This window comes from Harmonia axyridis, chromosome 6, assembly GCF_914767665.1.
Source record: "Harmonia axyridis chromosome 6, icHarAxyr1.1, whole genome shotgun sequence".
Taxonomy (NCBI): Eukaryota; Metazoa; Arthropoda; class Insecta; order Coleoptera; family Coccinellidae; genus Harmonia; species Harmonia axyridis.
The window spans coordinates 24510346-24529501 of record NC_059506.1 but is presented as its reverse complement, the minus strand read 5'-3'; the positions used below and the strand labels follow the sequence as shown (position 1 = coordinate 24529501).

The 19156-nt window shown below is 35.6% G+C and overlaps 1 protein-coding gene across 2 annotated transcripts in view; it reads left to right on the top strand.

Annotated features, from left to right (window-relative positions):
* Nucleotides 1–19156, top strand: part of LOC123683465 (Ig-like and fibronectin type-III domain-containing protein 2) — a 297049-nt gene that overhangs the window by 257827 nt on the left and 20066 nt on the right. For both annotated transcript variants that reach the window (XM_045622528.1, XM_045622529.1), the window contains 3 exons: nucleotides 2289–2516; nucleotides 13038–13405; nucleotides 14979–15268. In XM_045622528.1, coding sequence (XP_045478484.1) covers nucleotides 2289–2516; nucleotides 13038–13405; nucleotides 14979–15268 — 886 coding nt within the window. The remainder of the gene's footprint in view (nucleotides 1–2288; nucleotides 2517–13037; nucleotides 13406–14978; nucleotides 15269–19156) is intronic.

Here is a 19156-nt window from a genome sequence, read left to right as displayed (position 1 = left end):
ATTTTGAATTGAAGAATGAATCGACCTAAAAACTTGCAATTTTTAGATAATATGTTTTTCGATAAGTTCAAAGTTTATTCGATTGAAATGAAACATTGTATTCAGGTATAGGTATATAAAATAACAATTTCGATCTTCATTCAAAATTTGAAATTGATTCCTTCAAAAGAACAATATAACATTCATGGACAATATTTAAAATAAATAGGCAATAATCTCACCGGGTTTGGAGTTTGCATGATAATAAATTACGCATTTGAAGCTTGAGGCAGAAACAAAGGAAGATCAAGCAGAATATTGAAAAGAAATCTCATATTTTTGTAATATTATATATGGTCTAGTTGAGATTTTGTGTGTATACTCATACATATATTAGGTGTACAACTCGGTTCATCCGTTTTGCAATAAATGGCTGTAGCGGCAAGTGGTAGTTCCGGTCTTATGAAGAAATAAAAAATTTAATCGATTCCTGGATCATTTCAAAAGATGACCAGTTCATTCAACGCGAGATTCCTACGCTGCTCGAAAGATGGGAGAAAGTAGTGGCCAATGATGGACAATATTCTGAATCATAAATGTATAACCAGTTTACTACAATAAAGCCTCGAATTTTATAAAAAAAGGGAAGTAAATTTGAACGCCTAAGTAGAATAACAATTTCAAGCTACGTTCAAAGTCTTGTGTCGTCAGAATCATGAAAAATTCCAGCAGAATCAGTAAAGAACAAATGAGAAAGGCCCTGACTCGGTATCAGGAGCTTTTAAGCGCTCGTCATTCATGCGCCAACTGAGCTCACGTGAGTGCTCTCCTAATTTTTATTACATCCATGGGTTTTTTAATACAGTTCGAGCGTAAACAACGTATGACCTGATTTATGTATACAGCCAGAGAGTGAAACTAAAAAAAAACGAAATATACTAGCGGAAAATTTTCGAATGCTATATAAATCTTCCTGGAACCAACTCGAATACCTAGGCGAATAATTCAATGTAAAATCACTTATGGAAAGAACTTTACTCAATTAGTTCCAGCACATATGTTATTCGGTAGGTGAATTACATACATAAATAACTGAATACTGGGTTGTACTTAAATATGAAAATACCGCACACTTCGTTGGAGAAAGTGGTCTCCTGTCAAAAGTTTTTCTATAGGCTAGTTTTGACGCTAGAGGCTCCAAAAAATTTCATTTGTTCTCCATTGTCAAACAATACGAAGCGTTATCTTTGATAATCATAACTGTTCTGAGTAATCAACATGTGAACAGACATTAATATGAGATACTATTAAAACCATGGTTCTTTGATGTTGTTTTTATATTATACAGTATGTACCAGCCCATTTCAATTATTGGTTACAGATCGCCTTAGCGATCTACAGTCAAAAAATGTTTATTATTCATTTTGGAGACCTATTAAAAAAATCTTCTGATCTCATTACAACTCTCTCTATTGAAACAATCGATCATGTGGATCTTTTCATTATTTTCGAATCTATTTTGAAATGAAAAATTTATATAATATATCTAGATTTCAATTTTGTAGAAATTAGTAAGAAGCATAGAAATAATCAGATTGACGGAGGATACCGCTCTTGTTATAGAAAGTTTTTTTTCCTGTGCTTATCAACAGCTGGAACTATAGAGGCTCTTAGATAAACAAAGGTTTTTGGCCATTTCATATTATTTATACAGATACAAACCACCGATGTTATATATTTTTGATATTTTTTTAAATTTTATTTCGGACATAGCTTCGTAATTAATAACCCTGTTGAAACGACGAGCACGCCAGTGCATTCCACGTAAAGCAGTGCCTGTATGAGGATTCAATATCAGAGCTCTATCATCAGTATCAGCGAAGATATAAATGTTTTTCAATATCGCCATTTTTCCAATTTTCGCTTGTAACTCGAAAACAAAAGAAGTCGGCGAAAAATGAATACAGCTCTTGATAGTTTTAAGTTTCTCAGAAAAAGAGAACGAGAGTGGAGTATCAGATTTGGTCTATCTCCTCTGGATTCAAAGTTGTTAAAACATCGAAATTTGCCCACCCTCTACATACATGAAAGACGGACGGAAAGAAAGATTTGAATTTGAACAACACAATTCTGAGATCCTTTGAGACCATTCTCGGCTAAAAATTGGAAAATTACAGACATCGTGATAAAATGAAAGCGTTGTATGAGCGATCGCTCAAAAAAAAAACATTTCATTCTGTTTGCACCGCGTCCCCAATCAATAAAAAACAATATGCGAAACTTCCGATTCACATCTGAACAATTCACAGGTAGTACCGGCCAAGACCCCGAAAATTGCGAGGTGGATTTCCCATCGATCGTGAAATGCATGGCTGACGGCAGGAACCACGTGCCCTGCTGCATCCAGGAGCGGGTCCCGGACATCTGCCAGGACGTGTGCCGTGGAACGTACACCGAGATCACTGACAACATAAAAACGCACTTCTCCTGTTCGGCTTACACCGAGCAAACGCTGGCATGCATCGTGGAAGGCATAGGTAAGTCTAGGATATTTACAAGCTCTCAAAGAACGTCCTGGGAAATCCCAGTAATCTTTTTTATCTTCTTGGAGGATTCCGTTGCTTTCATGATTTCGCATTCTAGGTGGTTGTTCTCAGATGGAGTAATGTGAGAGTTATTTTTATAGGTGAGGTCTGGAAAATTTCGGGATTGAAGTGAGGATGTTTCGTTTTTCAGTGTGAATTTCGGTTTTTATTTTAAATCTCGTTGGAATATACTAACCACCATAAATGAAGATCTCGATATTTCAATAATGGTGGTCTGATGTTTTCGACTCAATTTTAGTATTCTGTCAACCAGGAATGATAACTTTCGAAAGAAGACCTAGAGACTTGAATTTTCCAGGACACACTTAAGGTCTGAAAACACTGATGAGATTCGTTGATGGATTCTGACAAAATGTCAATTCTATTGAATTCAGAATATCCACAAAATTTTGCATAATCTTTTTTATGATCATCAATAACTTACAGTTGATTATTTTAAAAGGAATTTGGACACGTTTTTGTTCATCATCTTTATTACTTGGCTTACGTCTTCAAGAATATCAACAAATCAACATGTCCAAATTCCTGAAAATACGACCAATTGTGAAAAAGAATGGACGTAGAATGAAAGAAAGTAGTTCAATTTTCTTGAAAATTGACATTATTCGTCAATAAAGTCACAATCTCAGAGTAGAATAGTCTTAGAAGAAGGAAATGAGTCCTCTATCTTACGAACCGAGACACTTGCTGTCTATACTTACGCCCAAGAGTGTCTCAAAAGTAACCTCAAAGGGTGCGTATTTACATCACTATGGACAGCCAGTCCACGCTGAGATCCCTGGAATCATATAGCCAGAGATTTCTACTGACATGGGAGTGCAGTGATACCATAAAGCATCTTGCCACGGGACATAAAATAACTATTCTATAGGTACCGAGGCATTGTGGTATTGAAGGAAACGAAAAAGCCGATGAACTTGCGAAAAATGCATTAAGGTTAACACCTGTTGGTCCTGAGCCCCTCTGTGGGCTTGAAAAGACCAATGTACGGCAGCGGTCTAACAATGGTAGTGAAACAATAGTAAAACTGCCTGGACAAACACTCTGGTTCTCTTGTTCGGACAGAGAAATTTGTGGTGCTCTCACTGACCAAAACCAGAAAGCTCCTGAAGCTACTACGTGCTGAGCTTCGGGTAATGAAGGGACTGATGACAGAACACTGTCGATGCAAATACTTTTTGTACCGCGTGGGCAAGTCAGCAGATGAAATCTGCATTCTCTGTGGAAAGGAGGTAAAAACAGCCGAACATATAGTGTGCAGATGTCCAAGGCTAACTGGCGTAAGAACCACTCACATTGGAAAGTCAGTTCTGGATACTGATGAAGTATTAGCTAAGGCTCCTAAGGATGAGGTCGGTTTCGTTTACAAGATCGACGGCCTCCCTGGGTTTGTATGAATAGGTAGGGTGAACAACAAAAAATCAATTTGGTCGCAGTTCCTGGTAGTCTAAAATAGCCGCAACGACACCGACTCAGTGAATAATAATAATAATAATAGATTAATACATGTACTCCAAAGCTCCGCTTACTATTTCATACCTTTTCTGAAAAAATACCTGTCTTGTTAGGTGTTATGTAATTTTCACTGTTAATGGTTTGACCTTTTTTTTGAGATAGCCATTGAAAAATATAGCATGCACGTCCCAAAATAGGGTTTGAAATTCTTGACACCTGATCTTTAAGATTTTGGCTTTGGACAGCTTTCACAATTTTTCTCATCGACAAATTTTCACGCAAAATAGTCAATATAGTGCCTTTTGATATCTTTAACTCAACCGCTATCTCACACAACTCCAATTTATGATGGCTTAAAACCATTTCGTGTACTTCATTGAAGTTTTCTGAAACAACTGCTTAGACCAAAGCATTCAGCAATGTCGGTGGTTCTTCTTGCTTGCAGAGTAATTTATCCACCAAGCAACAATTCTTCATCAATACCCAAAACTCGTTCGTATCCATTTTTCAAGCTACCAGAAATAAAGTTTCACCAAATCTTGAATATGTCAATCCAGACTTTTTAAAGTCCATGTTTCGAAATTTTACAAGGATCTTTAGACGCTTGGTACTAACGAGCACAAAGTAATAATAATAATACTGGCAGTACCAGCTGTGTGTCAGGCCTGTTCTTTTCATGTGACGTGTACCTAGACAAAAAGAAATTCGACTATAACTTTTCTAGCTTTTTGAACGTCTTGATTTCAAGTGTGTTGCAAAATGGCGAAGGAGCTAGGAAGCATGTTCGCTACTATGTAAATTCACAGAATACATGTAAGCGAAACTAATATTTTGAATATGATTGAATATTGGATATCAATGAGAATTTATAGTTTCTCAATTCAAAACCACTCGAATATTTCGTTCATAAAAGAAGTCCTCCGCAAAATGAACATCTCCACTTTAAACCAATAATCCGTAGTTTGAATTACTCCAGCAACAGTATCAGCTCATTACCTCCACATAACTTCCCCATAACCCTCATCCTAACCTCATTCAGCCATATCTCTGCACCAGAATCACAAATTAAGACTGCAAAACTGCCACTTCGGTCGACGTTCACAGAATTAAGAAAAGATAATATTAAGATCGATGCTCCAGATCCAGCTTCATTCCCATTCACGGCGCTCCGATCGGGACGGTTTTTTCCCTAATCGAAATTTATGTTCATAGCCTCCCAGCGTTTTCGACGCGCCCAGTTGAAGAGGACGTCATTAAAGTGAGAGTTTCTGCCGTTTCACCTCAATCCCGTTTGGAGCGCTGATCCTATTAATGCCCCTTCCTCATCAATTCGAACATCGCCTTTTGTCGCCAATGAAAAGATTCCTTCGGACCGATAAATTTGAGGGGAGTTCCCACGGAAGAATGGCCAAGGGAGGTGGGAGAAACGGGAGAAAACAACTGGACTCGTGGCTTTATGGCTACATTTGAGTCAGACCTGGAATTGAATGGAATACGTACGCTGTTCTGAGATTTGTTGGGGTTTGAGATACGTATATTTTGCCTTTATTTTTGTCGAGGTTGGGAAATTTGTGATCATTTATGTATAGGCTACGTCGAGTTTTTGTTTAGGTTTTCTTTCGAATAGAGTCATAAGAATTGTCGAAGAAAGCATTATCACTAAATTTATTATATAATCACATTTCATCGATATTTTCTTTAGTAACATATCAGATCACTAAGGGACTAGTTTCTTCATTTTACTGATCGAAGTCTTTTTCTTTGGAGAGGAACGTAACGACCACAATAATTGTGTGACATCAGTAGGTCTTAACGTTTGTGATGCATAAATGTAGGATCCAGTTTATTGTTCCCTGTAAATAATTGAGATGGTCAACCGGATGCTTGGAGACCTATTAGTCTCTTCAAGTGCCAAGGGCATGACAAATTCAATGAATTTACAGGGAATGAATGGTTATTGTACATAATGTAAAAAGGATGTGTAATTCTTCGTGGTGTCGAAGAAATGTGTCATGTCGGTTGTAAAACTTAAGGGATTTATGGGGTTGGGAAAGTTCCAGAACAAGACGGTTATGCCAGATGTGTTACATCTTTTTCTCAGGTTCTAGTCCTTCTAGAATATTCGATTTCCAGGAATCCGCGAAGATCTTTGGAGGCGGTACGGCAAAAGCTCTTATTGGACTAGGGGGATGGTACCTTCCCCTAAGGGTGTGGTCGAACCGTGAGAGGTCTATATTCGAGAGAGGGTAGTTCCAATCAGCAGAGACCAGAGTTCAAATTAAACCGAAGACGGGTACAGACGGTACAGTTTAACTTAAGCCTAAGACGAGAACAAGTTCGGTCGGTCAACTTAAGACGTACGACGTGAAGACGGTTCGCGGACTAGATTAAAAGAGTCGCGAACAAATCAAAGACGAGACGACCGAAAACTTGAAGTACGACAAAGACGTGATAAACGAAGACGTTTCGAGTAATTAAACTAGAGTTAAAGACGAAATTCAGTACCGTAGTGAGAAACTTGTTAATTAAGACGTAATTAGGATCTTCTCAATACTGAGTTTGTACTGTATAACTGTGGCTTTGTAAATAGATGTAAATGATTCAAAAGAGTTTAATTATTACAAATCCAACAAAGTCACGGAGAAAAAGACGAAAGGCCAGGTAATCGAATCATACCTCTAGACGATCGATTAACCAAGCCTACATATAGAATATTTTGCAGAACTCCACATCTTAAAAAAATTGATTGATATCAGAAATCAATTATAATAGCATAATGTATGATGGCTAAGATTTAAGATTCAATTAAGGAGGTTCCGTTACACTTGTCTATTGTGCCCCCCATCAGAGCTATCCTCTCCATAACGTGATTTACAATTCGCCTTCCAGTTCCAGTAATGAACTCCAATATCTGGGATGGCTTCAAGGAGGCTAATTCCTCACTTATACAAGATTCATTTTGTTTTTTCTTTTTGCAAAATATAGCTTCAATCAAACATTCATCACTTCGCTACTTTGGAATCCCAAAAGAATGAAATTTCGGGTAAGGATAATCAATATTCCGTGTAGCATTTACGTGTAATAAAATACGTCCCTAGTCACCTTGTCATAAGTTTTATCTATTTCCAAATAATATCAAATGTAACTGAACATAACTGTCTCGATTTAGACAACATTTTGACTCGCATCTTTTGAAGCATGGTACTGACGGAAAAAAGTTATAGGGCACTGTCAGTGGCATCTGTGCTCCAGACACAGGATTTACTTAGTGACACGTGATGTACTATATCTGAGTTAGTGATGGGACAAAACACAAGTTTTCCCGAGTAGTAAAAGCTTTAAGTTTCTGAGAGGTCTCACAGAAGCTTAGGAGAGTCAGGATAAAAAATTTTGAACAAAAGAGCTCAACAAAGTCATATAGAGTGTTGAGATCTTTCCAAACAACGAATCGCACACAACGAACCGCACAAGCTCTAAACTTAGAGAGACTTAAGAATTTAACCATTATTTTAAATTTCATTAGGTTCAGATTTCGATCATTTATAAAGAAATTCTAAAGATTCCGAATAGTGTCTTCCAAGTGAACCAAAACCGAAAGTAGAACGTCAGTTTTTTCCTCTATTATCACGATATCAAGACGTTACTTCTTGTTCTGGCTAAAAACGTATCTTTACTTATAACAATCGCATTGCCTTAATATCACATCTTCTGATTTTATTGAAGCCAAAAACAAAATAATACTTACTTTGAAGATTTTATCAAAAATATAAGAAAGAAGAAAGAGGGGTACTTAATGATTTCTAAAATGACTCCGAAGTTTTTATTGGTAAATAAAGATGAAGAACATATATTCTATGCTACATTTTTTGAATTTTGGTAGATACTTTTCGAACAAGATATTCAACTTAAATTCCTGACTTTCAAAAATGTCCTCAACAAAAATAGACAACTAACTGTTAGATAGACAATAGACAACGCTGTTTACCGCGTTAGGTCAAGAAGATAGTAGAAGTAAACTAGTTTACAATAATTCTTAGTTTCTCTTATGACAATTCCACTCCAACCTCGAATTCTCGCATTATTGTTGCAAATGTAACACGTCAAAACCCTCGTAGTTCAACAACATTAACCCAATGAACGGAGACGAGTGATATTTGAGTGTCAACCTTCCAACTGCTCGAAACATCCTGCTTGCATTTGCTTCAGACATCTCCGCTTTCTTGAGTATCTTCTTAGGCGAAAACGACGTACTCAGTCGGGGTTAGAGTCAACAGAGAATGAAATTAATATTTGCACATGCCCCTACAATGCAGACTCCGAGGACTTCGTTACCCACAGGACGAGGCTAGAGTTCCGGATATACGTTGCTTATGTCCGTGAGTCCCGTGTTAAATCTCCTGTAAGCGTTCCTGGAAGAGGAGGAAAGGACCAGGATGTAAAAATGCTGGCATCCCTCAAGACAATTCGGAGTAGCATTCGTGCATAATGGAGTTTCGCGACGAGACATTTCATTTTTCAGATGGATTCGAATATGAAAAGGCTCTTGGGTATGGAATAGATTGATGCGGTTGAACGTTGGTTTATTGAATGTTGGAAATCACTCGTCGGTCATGGCTTTTCTGGTTCTCTGTTCGATCGGCGATGCCAAATGACTTCAACGTTCCCGCTTTTAAAATTTTCCATTGGGTAAAATGGAAAAAAACGTTACCGTCTTTCCTTTTATTCTTGTTGCTGGCACATTCGCCATTTTGTAATCGAAGTTGTTTCAACTAGTATCATTTGTTTTTCGAAGGGCAAGTTGGAAAACGAGTATCAAACTTCGATAACCAATATTTCAATTCCGCTAAAATTTAAAAACTGCTTCTAAGTTTGCTTTTTGTTGGGACTGGCACCTCCGCCATTTTGCATTCAATCATATTTTGTTTGGCCCAGCATGGAAAATTATCACGAATGTTCTCCACGTTCTATCCAAAACATCAATACAATATTGTTTTTCTGATGTTGTGGACAATTGTTAATCAGAATCATTCAGAGTGTTCGATCGGTTGATAACTATTGACAATTTTGTGCTAAGAGAATGTTGAATATTTTGACAATGATTTGAAATCAATAGTATTCAGCGCATAAGCTTGAATTATTTTCTCTAGAGGCTGGTTCGAAAGTGAAAAAATATAATACCACTAGTTTTTTTTTTTTCAAATGACAATGCCTAATTTTCAATCATACTGATAATCTTCCTGAAATTCTAATTCATAAAAACCCGGCACTTTTGGACGTAGGCGACTTTTGTCGAAAAATTCTATAGATATAATTGTTCAAATTAGAAATAATAAATTAAAAACCGTTGGAGATAACTATACGATTTTTTTATCGAATTACCAAAAAATTTTCAAGTCTTCTGAAAATTTCCGGATCACTCTTCAGACAATGCCATCTTCAAAAAAGACCTTTAAAAATGACAATAAATCCATTAATTCAAATGGCATGCCCCGAATTTTATTTGCCTGTCGGGAACTCATTGAGTATTTTTTTTTTGTTGGGACATGTTGTGCCTTAAATGAATAGTTCTCAAAATGCTCCTCATTTCATATTTTGTACAGGGACTGGCTGTATACTTTCCACGCATACAGTTTCGAAGGGATAAGTTTCACCAACTCTACCCAGTACTTACTAATAATATCAATTAAAGATAAGCCAAATCAAAGAAACCATCGAAATATTTGGAAACATTTATTTTGCCAAATGAAATGGAGACCAAGTGAACAAAGAAAAACATAGTCTCAATTTCTCTCAAGGATTTCGAAAAGACTACATATTTGCAAAGGAATAGTTCCAATCAATATTTATCGCTTGTATGATCTGCTCATGACTGCAATTTTTTTGATAATATTTATATAATTGAAATGATGTGTAGTTCTATTTAAAAAAGTTTGAAGACATCTGAGCAGATCATACGAGAGATAAATATCGATGAGACTTTTTTCGCTGCGAATATTCAGTTATTCCGAACTCCATAAGCCCAAGAGAATTCAGACTATGTTTCTGTTTTGTTATTCCACCGATCAAGCATTATTAATCTATATTTTTTGAAAATTTTGTTTGTGTTCATCAAGACAATACAGAACAAATTTTTTTACTTGACATATTTCTGCATCAAACATTTTATCTTCCAGATAGATCACAAAATGCTAAGACTTTGGAGTATAAATAAGATTGATGATGGTCAATATCATTTTATTAGAATTGGAATAACACTAGGTTTTCCTAGTTTGTTGTAGTATCGATAATGAGGTATTACTTTAATGATCTCGTTGCTGATATATTCTTGGTAATGCTTAATTTCCTTATCAGAACCGACAACTTTCATCTTACCTTGGTATAGATTTTTCATTTTATTCTTACTTCATATCGAGATACAAACATTTATTTCGATAACAAAAGAATCAGTTTTTTTGCTATAATCAAAAGTAATTTCATTATGCTAAAATCATTTCATGCTACATGAGTATATCTGTTCTTCCTTTAAAAAGTACTGAATTTGTCAGTCAATCAATCAACAAATTTCACTATATTTCCAGAAAGGATAATTCCTTTTTATAAATGACGATTGTTTATTCATGATCAAATTTGTCTTGCGAAATTCCGAAAGTATTGAAATATCCTGCAAGATACTTGCGAAACAATCCAGATCATTCATGCATAACAGAATACCGGGAAAGACATTTCACTTTTTCGATGGATTGAAAAATGATATCGCTGTCGAATACGAAATAGCTCGTTCGATTCGGCCTTGTTTTATTGAATGATGGAAATAACTCACTGCTTTTGACTGCTCTTGTAATGGAAAACAGCATGAAATTTTCTCATATTATCGGAACCGACGCATTCACCATTTTGCAACTCTACCTGTATCAAAAACCTGATCGGAATAGTTTGTTTATTATGAACCCATCATTATGGCCTATTACAACAATACAAAATGAATGCTTTTAATTATAATACGCCGTATTATATCTATCTGAATAAATCAAAATCATTAAATGTACCTCTACCATCAGTTCGAATTATTAGTGTCTGCAATTTTAAGGAGACAAACACCAATCTCCAATTTTTTTTTGGCCACTGTAACGAAATGTGTAATATTAAACCTTTGAGATTTGGGGAGCGTGGTATTATAGTATGAATGCTGAAGTTATTTGTGAAGTAACTACGTATAATCCGTAATGAGATCTCAAAACGACCATTGATTTATATGAGGTTTTCACTATTACGTTTCATGGATATCTGAAACAAATTTATCATAATTTTTCATTCGGATGAAAATTTACTTTCAATGAGGAAAGCCTTCAATTTAGGTATAGGAGCATGTTATATCATCTGAAAAGAAATTTCATTTTCTGTCGATACATTTTATTAAATGCAGGTTATTTCATTTGAAAAAATTAACTTATCATTATTATGTTGTCTCCTTGAATCCTGTGGCTTCGAACAATGCTGTATGATTTATTTCTCATGAATGATTCGCGGAACATTGGTAATCCATACCCGAAATTTCAGCTTCCTAGGATTCCAAGTATCGAAAAGATTAATGTTTAATTGATGCTGTTTTCTCACAAAAAAAGTGAACCAATCAATTATTCGAAAATTAATAGGGATAAGGAAATTTATACACTATTTGTCAAGAAAGGCAAACCGGAAAAAGTAATATTATACAGGGTGTTCTATTTGGAATATCAAAATTGTTAGTACTTTTTGATATTAGCAAATAATATTTTAAAAGGATGAAATAGTGGTTCCTACTTGAAAAAATAAATTTTCAATGAAATCTTAATTTCCGTTCAAAGTTGAAGTTCAGGGTATATATTCGATTTAATCGTTAATGTATATAGGGTCCTGCAACACTGCGTTAGGCTTCCATAGCTGCCAAACCAGACGTTTTAGAAATTTAGTTGAAGAACATCCCCTTTGTACTTTCGATTCTGTAACTCTGGAAATTATTTTCTGATATACAGGGTGTTCCTAAATGAAATTATTCAACAAATGAGTGAATATTTGAATGGAAAACCATTATATTTGCATATTTTCAATGCTCTTCAATACCTCTATCATGATGCAAAATGTTAGGGATATTTTTTCAACGGTACGGATATTATTCAGAAAAAACTGAAAAATTTCGACGAAACAGTAGTTCGGTAAAAGCCCTTTACCGATTTTATTTTTCCTTTCCTTTTTTCCTTTTTTTTTCAGTTTTTTCTGAATAAGATCCGTACCGTTGGAAAAAAATCCCTAATATTTTGCATCATGATAGAGGTATTGAAGAGCATTGAAAATTCGCAAAAATATAAGGGGTGCTCCATTCAAATATTCACTCATTTGTTGAATAATTTCATTTGGGAACACCTTGTATATCAGAAAATACAGAATCGAAAGTACAAAGGGGACTCTTTTCAACTAGATTTCTGAAACGTCTGGTTTGGCAGCTATCGGAGCCTAACGCACTATTGCAGGACCCTGTATAATTGAAAAGTCATTTAGAACTGCGAGCAACATTCTGCAGTTATCATGTCATCGAAACCATAAATAACTAAAGCAGAATAATGAAAAATTACGCAGTCCCTAGTTTATATATTACCAGTAAATATAAAATATTAATTTTGAGCTTTATGTAATATCTTGTGTTGACTACATCATCACAAGCATGGAAAATTCAACCAAAGTGTCAAAAGAAAAGAGGAAAACCAACGTGAAGTCTGGAGTTTCAAAAGAAGGTTCATTCGTGCGCCAATCACACCCTTAGACCATTTATATGCAAGGTGTATATGAATAATTGGGAAACAATAAAAGCCATATAGGTACCAGTACCTGAAATATATCTCAAGCTTTGAAAATTCGGTTTTCATACCCCACCTAGTATTATGCCATCTCCTCAAAATTAACTGAAAACGGAATCCCCATTACTGTTTACTTATTCATTATGTACATATTTTTTGTCCACAGAATTGCTGCCCAGTCAACCAGAGGAATTGGAGGTCGAAGCCCTAAATGAAAAATCCATAAAAGTAATGTGGGAATATCCCTATATGAATGCAGAGACAGTCACGCAATTCTCCGTCAATGTAACCTCCCTTCACACTTTCGACGAAAGAATAGAACCGATTCACGACAACCCTCCGCCACTGCCTACATCCATATCAACCACAATGTCCCACGCGATTCACCTCAATGTTAAAGCACCACAGAAATCGATAGTTATCAACGACCTCGTTCCTTTCACTATGTACGAGGTTACGGTGACAGCTGTCAACAAACATGGATCCAGTTTGCCAAGCTACGCCGTGAGGACATTGACCTTGACACCAACGAAGGTAAGGGAGGAGGTATTGATTAAGATAAAACACGTTCAAAATAATTACATACTTTCGATGAAAATCTTGTATAACAGAAAAAAATTATGAAAATTCGGAAGAACCTCACTTCAGTATTATCTTTCGATATACATATACATATTTATCAGTATAGAAAGATAATTTCATCAATGACAATTATTATATTGATCGAAGCAAAAGCAAAAATTCCTTAAATTGCAATAAAAATTCTACGATGCTATTAAATATTATGAACAAAATAAACAGATACTAAAAGGTTACAGAACATAAATACTGAGAGATTGAAGTGAAAGCATTATATTGAGCGATTAAAATTCAGAAAAAACCTCGAAATCATAAAATAAAAATTTCTATACAATCTTCATCGACTTGAATCTGAACCGACAGAAACTCTATTCACTTACTAGTGACAGAAGTCAGATCCTGTTCAAGAAAATTCATATAATAATCCTCATATTCTGTGATGAACATTATATACAATTATACCAAATGGATTTGCAATACTAATATTCGAGAATGAAATTTCTTTTTTTAGTTGATATTGACTTTAGTAGAAGAACATTTTAATTTCAAATTATGAAATTGGAATCATACTTGATAAAGTTGATCAATATAAATGAAATATTACATAAATTTCGTAGAACAAACATAAATAAAACAACAGAAATTAAATTGAAAAGCTCCAAACAAGTCATATTCAAAATTTATAATGGAATGCTTTGTACTCATAATGATATTTTTTTATCTCCTCCTTTGTTTAATTAAAAATGCATTTTGTAAATTGAATTGAATATATTTAAGTGAATGGTTCGATCAGATTAAAGTCTTAATTTAGCCTAGTTTCGTTGTAAATAACGTGTTATTTGCTTTATCAAACTCATTTCTACTATCGCAGCATTACACAGTCCTTTACTACCAGACGCAACAAATTTTGAATTATTAATTGATGCATCCTTTGGATATGTATTGTTCACTTTTTGCCTTGATTAGTATTTCCTTAATTTCTAGCATTTTGAGTGTTTTATACAGTTTTACAACTGAAATTCTAGTATATTACGATTCGAGAGCCTGGAATTTAACGACTATGTTGAAATATATTCGATTTGATCGTTAATGCAGTTTATACTCCTGCTTCTGCGTCAAAATGCTTCTTTCCACATTCGAAAACTCATTCCGCGTCGTATACTCGTTGAAAGGAAGGATGAAATTAATAATTTATTTATACTAGCTAGGGAAAATGAATCGATTCTATCCTTGACACTTAGTCAGTCTTCGGAATGGTTTATACAGCGGATCAATATCTCCGAGTGTATTTTAAGATTCATAGAATGATGAAATATAACTTTCATCATTTAATAACACATCAATGAGACAACCAATATACTCAAGCGTGTGAAATAATTTCCTCGTAGTCTTTTCAAAAATATAACAACGACATCATTCTAATGTTCTTAGAAAACATAATATTATGCGGAAGTTGTAGTACCCACAAGTTTAATGAGTCGTTTCGACAGCATTGCTTGATATACTATAATTCACCTTCTTGTTGTAGGTTCAACAGAAAGAAGTTGGCGAAGCACCAAAACTTCCCGATATCAAGACATGCTGTAGGGACAAAGGTATCAGCCACCCCCCATGCATAAACAAACTATGCGACCCAACAGAAACAGCTTCAGCTGAGATCACCGACTTGATGATCTGCGCACCATGGGCTCCAGCTACCTTCAGTTGCTTGACTCAAGGTCTGGATCATACGCCATGCTGTAAAGAAAGAGGATTGCCAGATTTATGTCAACAGCTTTGTATGGGCAATGTGTCTAGTATCGATTTCAACTACCTCAAGTGAGTAATTTTACTGATATTCAAACAATAAAAAAAAACACAGGTTGAAAATTTGTAACTCCATTCTGGTGATCCCAGCCTATTTTCAACTCACCAAAGTTTGATCTGTGGTAGGTACTGAAACTGGTATAAGAATTAATTTACATCATTAATCAAGTTTTATTGATGATAATTTCAATTCCAATAATATTTCAAAATCTGCCAGAAGCATCGAGCTCCAAAAAAAATATAAAGAAAAAACATTACAAAATATTTTTGTGATGGCGAAACGGGCGTAGTTGTGTTTTAGTGTTGAAATTAAATAACAATTCCATATTCCCTGCGAAACTTCAACCAATTCACATCATTAAAATCATGAAATATCCGAGAAAAATATTGAAAAATAATATTTTCCTGATTACTCATATCCAATTTGGTTGATATTTCACGTTTCAAATTTTTGCTGATTGATATTCGAATTAATTCCAATTATATTTTAAAATCTCGTAGAAAATTGTATGTTGATCGTGTAGCCAGAACCATTAAAGATTCTAGAAAAATATGAAGAAAAAACATTATCAAATATTTCTGTGATCGTGAAATCGGCGCAGTTATGTTTCCTGCAAAATTTCTAGTAGATCACATTATTAAAACATGAAATATTCAAGAGGAATATTGAAAAAGAATATTTTCCGGATTATTTATCCAATTTGGTTGATATTTCACGTTTATAGGAGAAATATCCATTTCATGTTTTCGCTTGTAGATGTTATCATCAAAACCATAAAATTCAAGCAGAATATCGAAAAACGAAAAGGTAACATTTCAGTGACTACAGATCCGACAGAAAATAAATTTCGAATGTATAAATAGAATCTTGCGAAATTTCGTGTAAATTCGAAAAAAATATCGAAAAACGAAAAAAAAACACTGATGTGAATCTAGGAGGTTCTGAGCGCTGAGAACACCCTTGGAGAACACATATACACGGTGTTCTATTTCAGACGAGCAACCCCGTATATTTTTTATCCCATAGTGATTGGAAAAATTTCCTGAAATACGTCGAATGATCTGTTCGAGGGACAGACATCTTTCGACGTATATTTTAGGCTTGAACGAGCAATCCCTTAAGAGGGGGCGTTTCAACCCTTCAAAATTGAATAGGAAAGAAGGGTTGAGTGATAGTTCATCTTTCAATAAAGGTGTATGAAAAACGTAATTCTGATGAAACTTTTTTGCCGAAAATCCGTTTTTTAGCTCAAATGAGCCACCTTGAATATTTTGGTTATTCTTACGTTGTGAAAGCCCATTTTTATTAAGCTCTTTTTACAAACTAGAAAAATTACATAAAAATTACATTCTTAAGAAAATGCTTTGAATAAAAAAAATTAAATCTGCGTTTTTAAATCAAATGTTCTAATTGTTTTCCTTTGACTTCCATAAAATAATACAATCTTGACAGAAAACGTCTCTCACATGGTTCAGCAAAATGGGAGTTATTTGACGATACTCAATTACACTTCGTTAATTGGCGTAGTTCGTCAAAATTCTCTTCTTGGAATTAGTATGTCCGCACAAGAAGAAGTCCAGAGGGTTTTTGGCGAAAACGGTTCATCAAAATCACGTTTTTTATACACGTTTGTAAAGAGGCTTCCAAGACTTTTCAAATTGAGTATCACTCAACCTCTCTCCTCTACACAATTTCGAGAGGTTGAGGCACCTTCTCTTAGGGGGTGGCTCGTTCAAGCCTCAAATATACGTCAAAAGATGTCCCCCCAAAACCAAAACATTCTAGGTGTTTCGGGGAATTTTACCTATCACTAAGGGATGAGGAATTAACGGATTGGCTCATGGCTCGTCTGAGATCGAACACCCTGTATATCTATTTACAGTTGAGCGGTGTCTCAAACTTTAATTAGCGCATTAATGAACGAGCGCTAAATAGCCTCTGACTCAGTGTCAGTGCATTTTCAACCCATTTTTAGTTTTTGAATATGGTCGAGAAAAACGAAAATTAAACTTTTTTCTCTTGAGCTCTAGTGAAGCGTTTATATTCAGAAATAATGATTCACAATAAAAATAAAAATCTCAATTATATCGACCCTACCAAATACGAGTACCAACTTAAGAACACGAACATCATAATTCGATAAATACCCCGATGAAAACCTACCGGCCGAATCCACAACTTTTACACGGGAATTATGCTGAAACTCTCGAGTTTATGCATTCGCATTACTCCTTGAGGAAGTGCGCTTCCACCCCCGCCGCATAATTCACCGACTCCTCGAAACTCTCAGGCGTAGGAAGTCGTGAACATCTCGAATTTTTCCGGTTCTGCATCACATCGAATAGCGTCGGTTGAAACTACATACGGGTTTTCCTACTGACAATTCACTCAGAAAGAAGTACCCTCACTTATCCCGCAAAGTTTCAATTGAAAGTTTCCGCTCTTTGAAATATTCGGTTCCTGCTAAAATTGCAGGTCCGTTTCCGGGAAGAGTTTCATCTGTAATCGAGGGGGATCGTGAATTGGGGAGATCCGGATTATATCAGGACGTTTGGAGTGTTTTTTGAGTCGCTTTTTCCACACTTTGTGCAGAGTGAGTTATGAGTATGGAACGCCTTAATTATATCGGAAACGAATAGCATATATTTTTTACAGTTTTATGCAAGGATCTTGTGGGCATTTTCATTGTCAGTTGTTTCCTATTTCAAATGGATCACCCTGGTTATTTTTTGACTTTTAAAATCCATGTGAAATGCTGAGTATTTTTTTTTGTGAGTTCATTATATCTAAAGGACATAATTCCGGAGTTATAGCTGAATTCACATTATATACGCCAAGTAAAAAAAACATACATTCAGACGGCTAGGATTGAATGGTTTAATTTTCGAATTTTTAATTTTATTTTTATATACTCCAATATGAACGTAACTCTCAAATAAAACAAACATTCATAAATTATTCAAATTAAACGAGTTTTTCCATGCCCTCTGAATGTACATATAGGCGTAGAACTTTGCTTCCGCCATTTTTCTCTTCAGAAATTCGAGGCTTCATTGTAAAAAACTGGTTATACATTAATGATTCAAAGAATTGTCCATCGTTGGCCACTACTTTTCCTGGAGAATGCGGCGGGTGGCGCGGGACGGCGGGTGGGGTAGGACTCCCTATTTCAAAGTTTCCAAGTATGTCTTGACCACTTTCGCAATTTGGGGTTGAGCATTGTCATGTTGTAAAATCACTTTATCATGTCTCTCGTTGTATTGCGGCTGTTTGTCTTCCAATGCTCGGCTCAAATGCACTAATTACGTTCGATAACGATCGCCTGTGATTATTTAAGTCGGTTTTAACAACTCATAATACACTACGCCGTGCTGGTCCCACCAAATACTGAGCATGACCTCGGACACGTGAATATTCGGTCTGGCCGTCGAAGTCGATGCATGGCCGGGATATCCCCATGTCTTTCTGCGCTTGGGACTATCGTAAAGAAACCATATTTCGTCTCCAGTCACATTGCTATTCCGAAATCCCTACCGTCCCTGCCTTGCGAGCAGCTGTTCACAACCAAACAAACGCCGTTCAACATATCTCGGCTTCAACTCGTACGGCACCCAATTTTCTTGTTTTTGTAATATTCCTACACGACTTTCAGGCGTTTTGAAATGGTTTGTTGCGTAATTCTCAATGATCCTGTCAATTATTGTTGCATTTGACACGAGTCTTCATCAAGTAATGCCTCCAATTCTGCATCTTCGTAAACGTTCTCTCTACCATGCCATGCTGATTTTCGACATCAAAATCACCTTTCTTGAAGCGTTGAAACCACTCTCGGCACGTTCTTCCACTAAAAGCGACCTCACCATAGCTATTTGAGAGCATTCGATGAGTCGCAGCCGCAG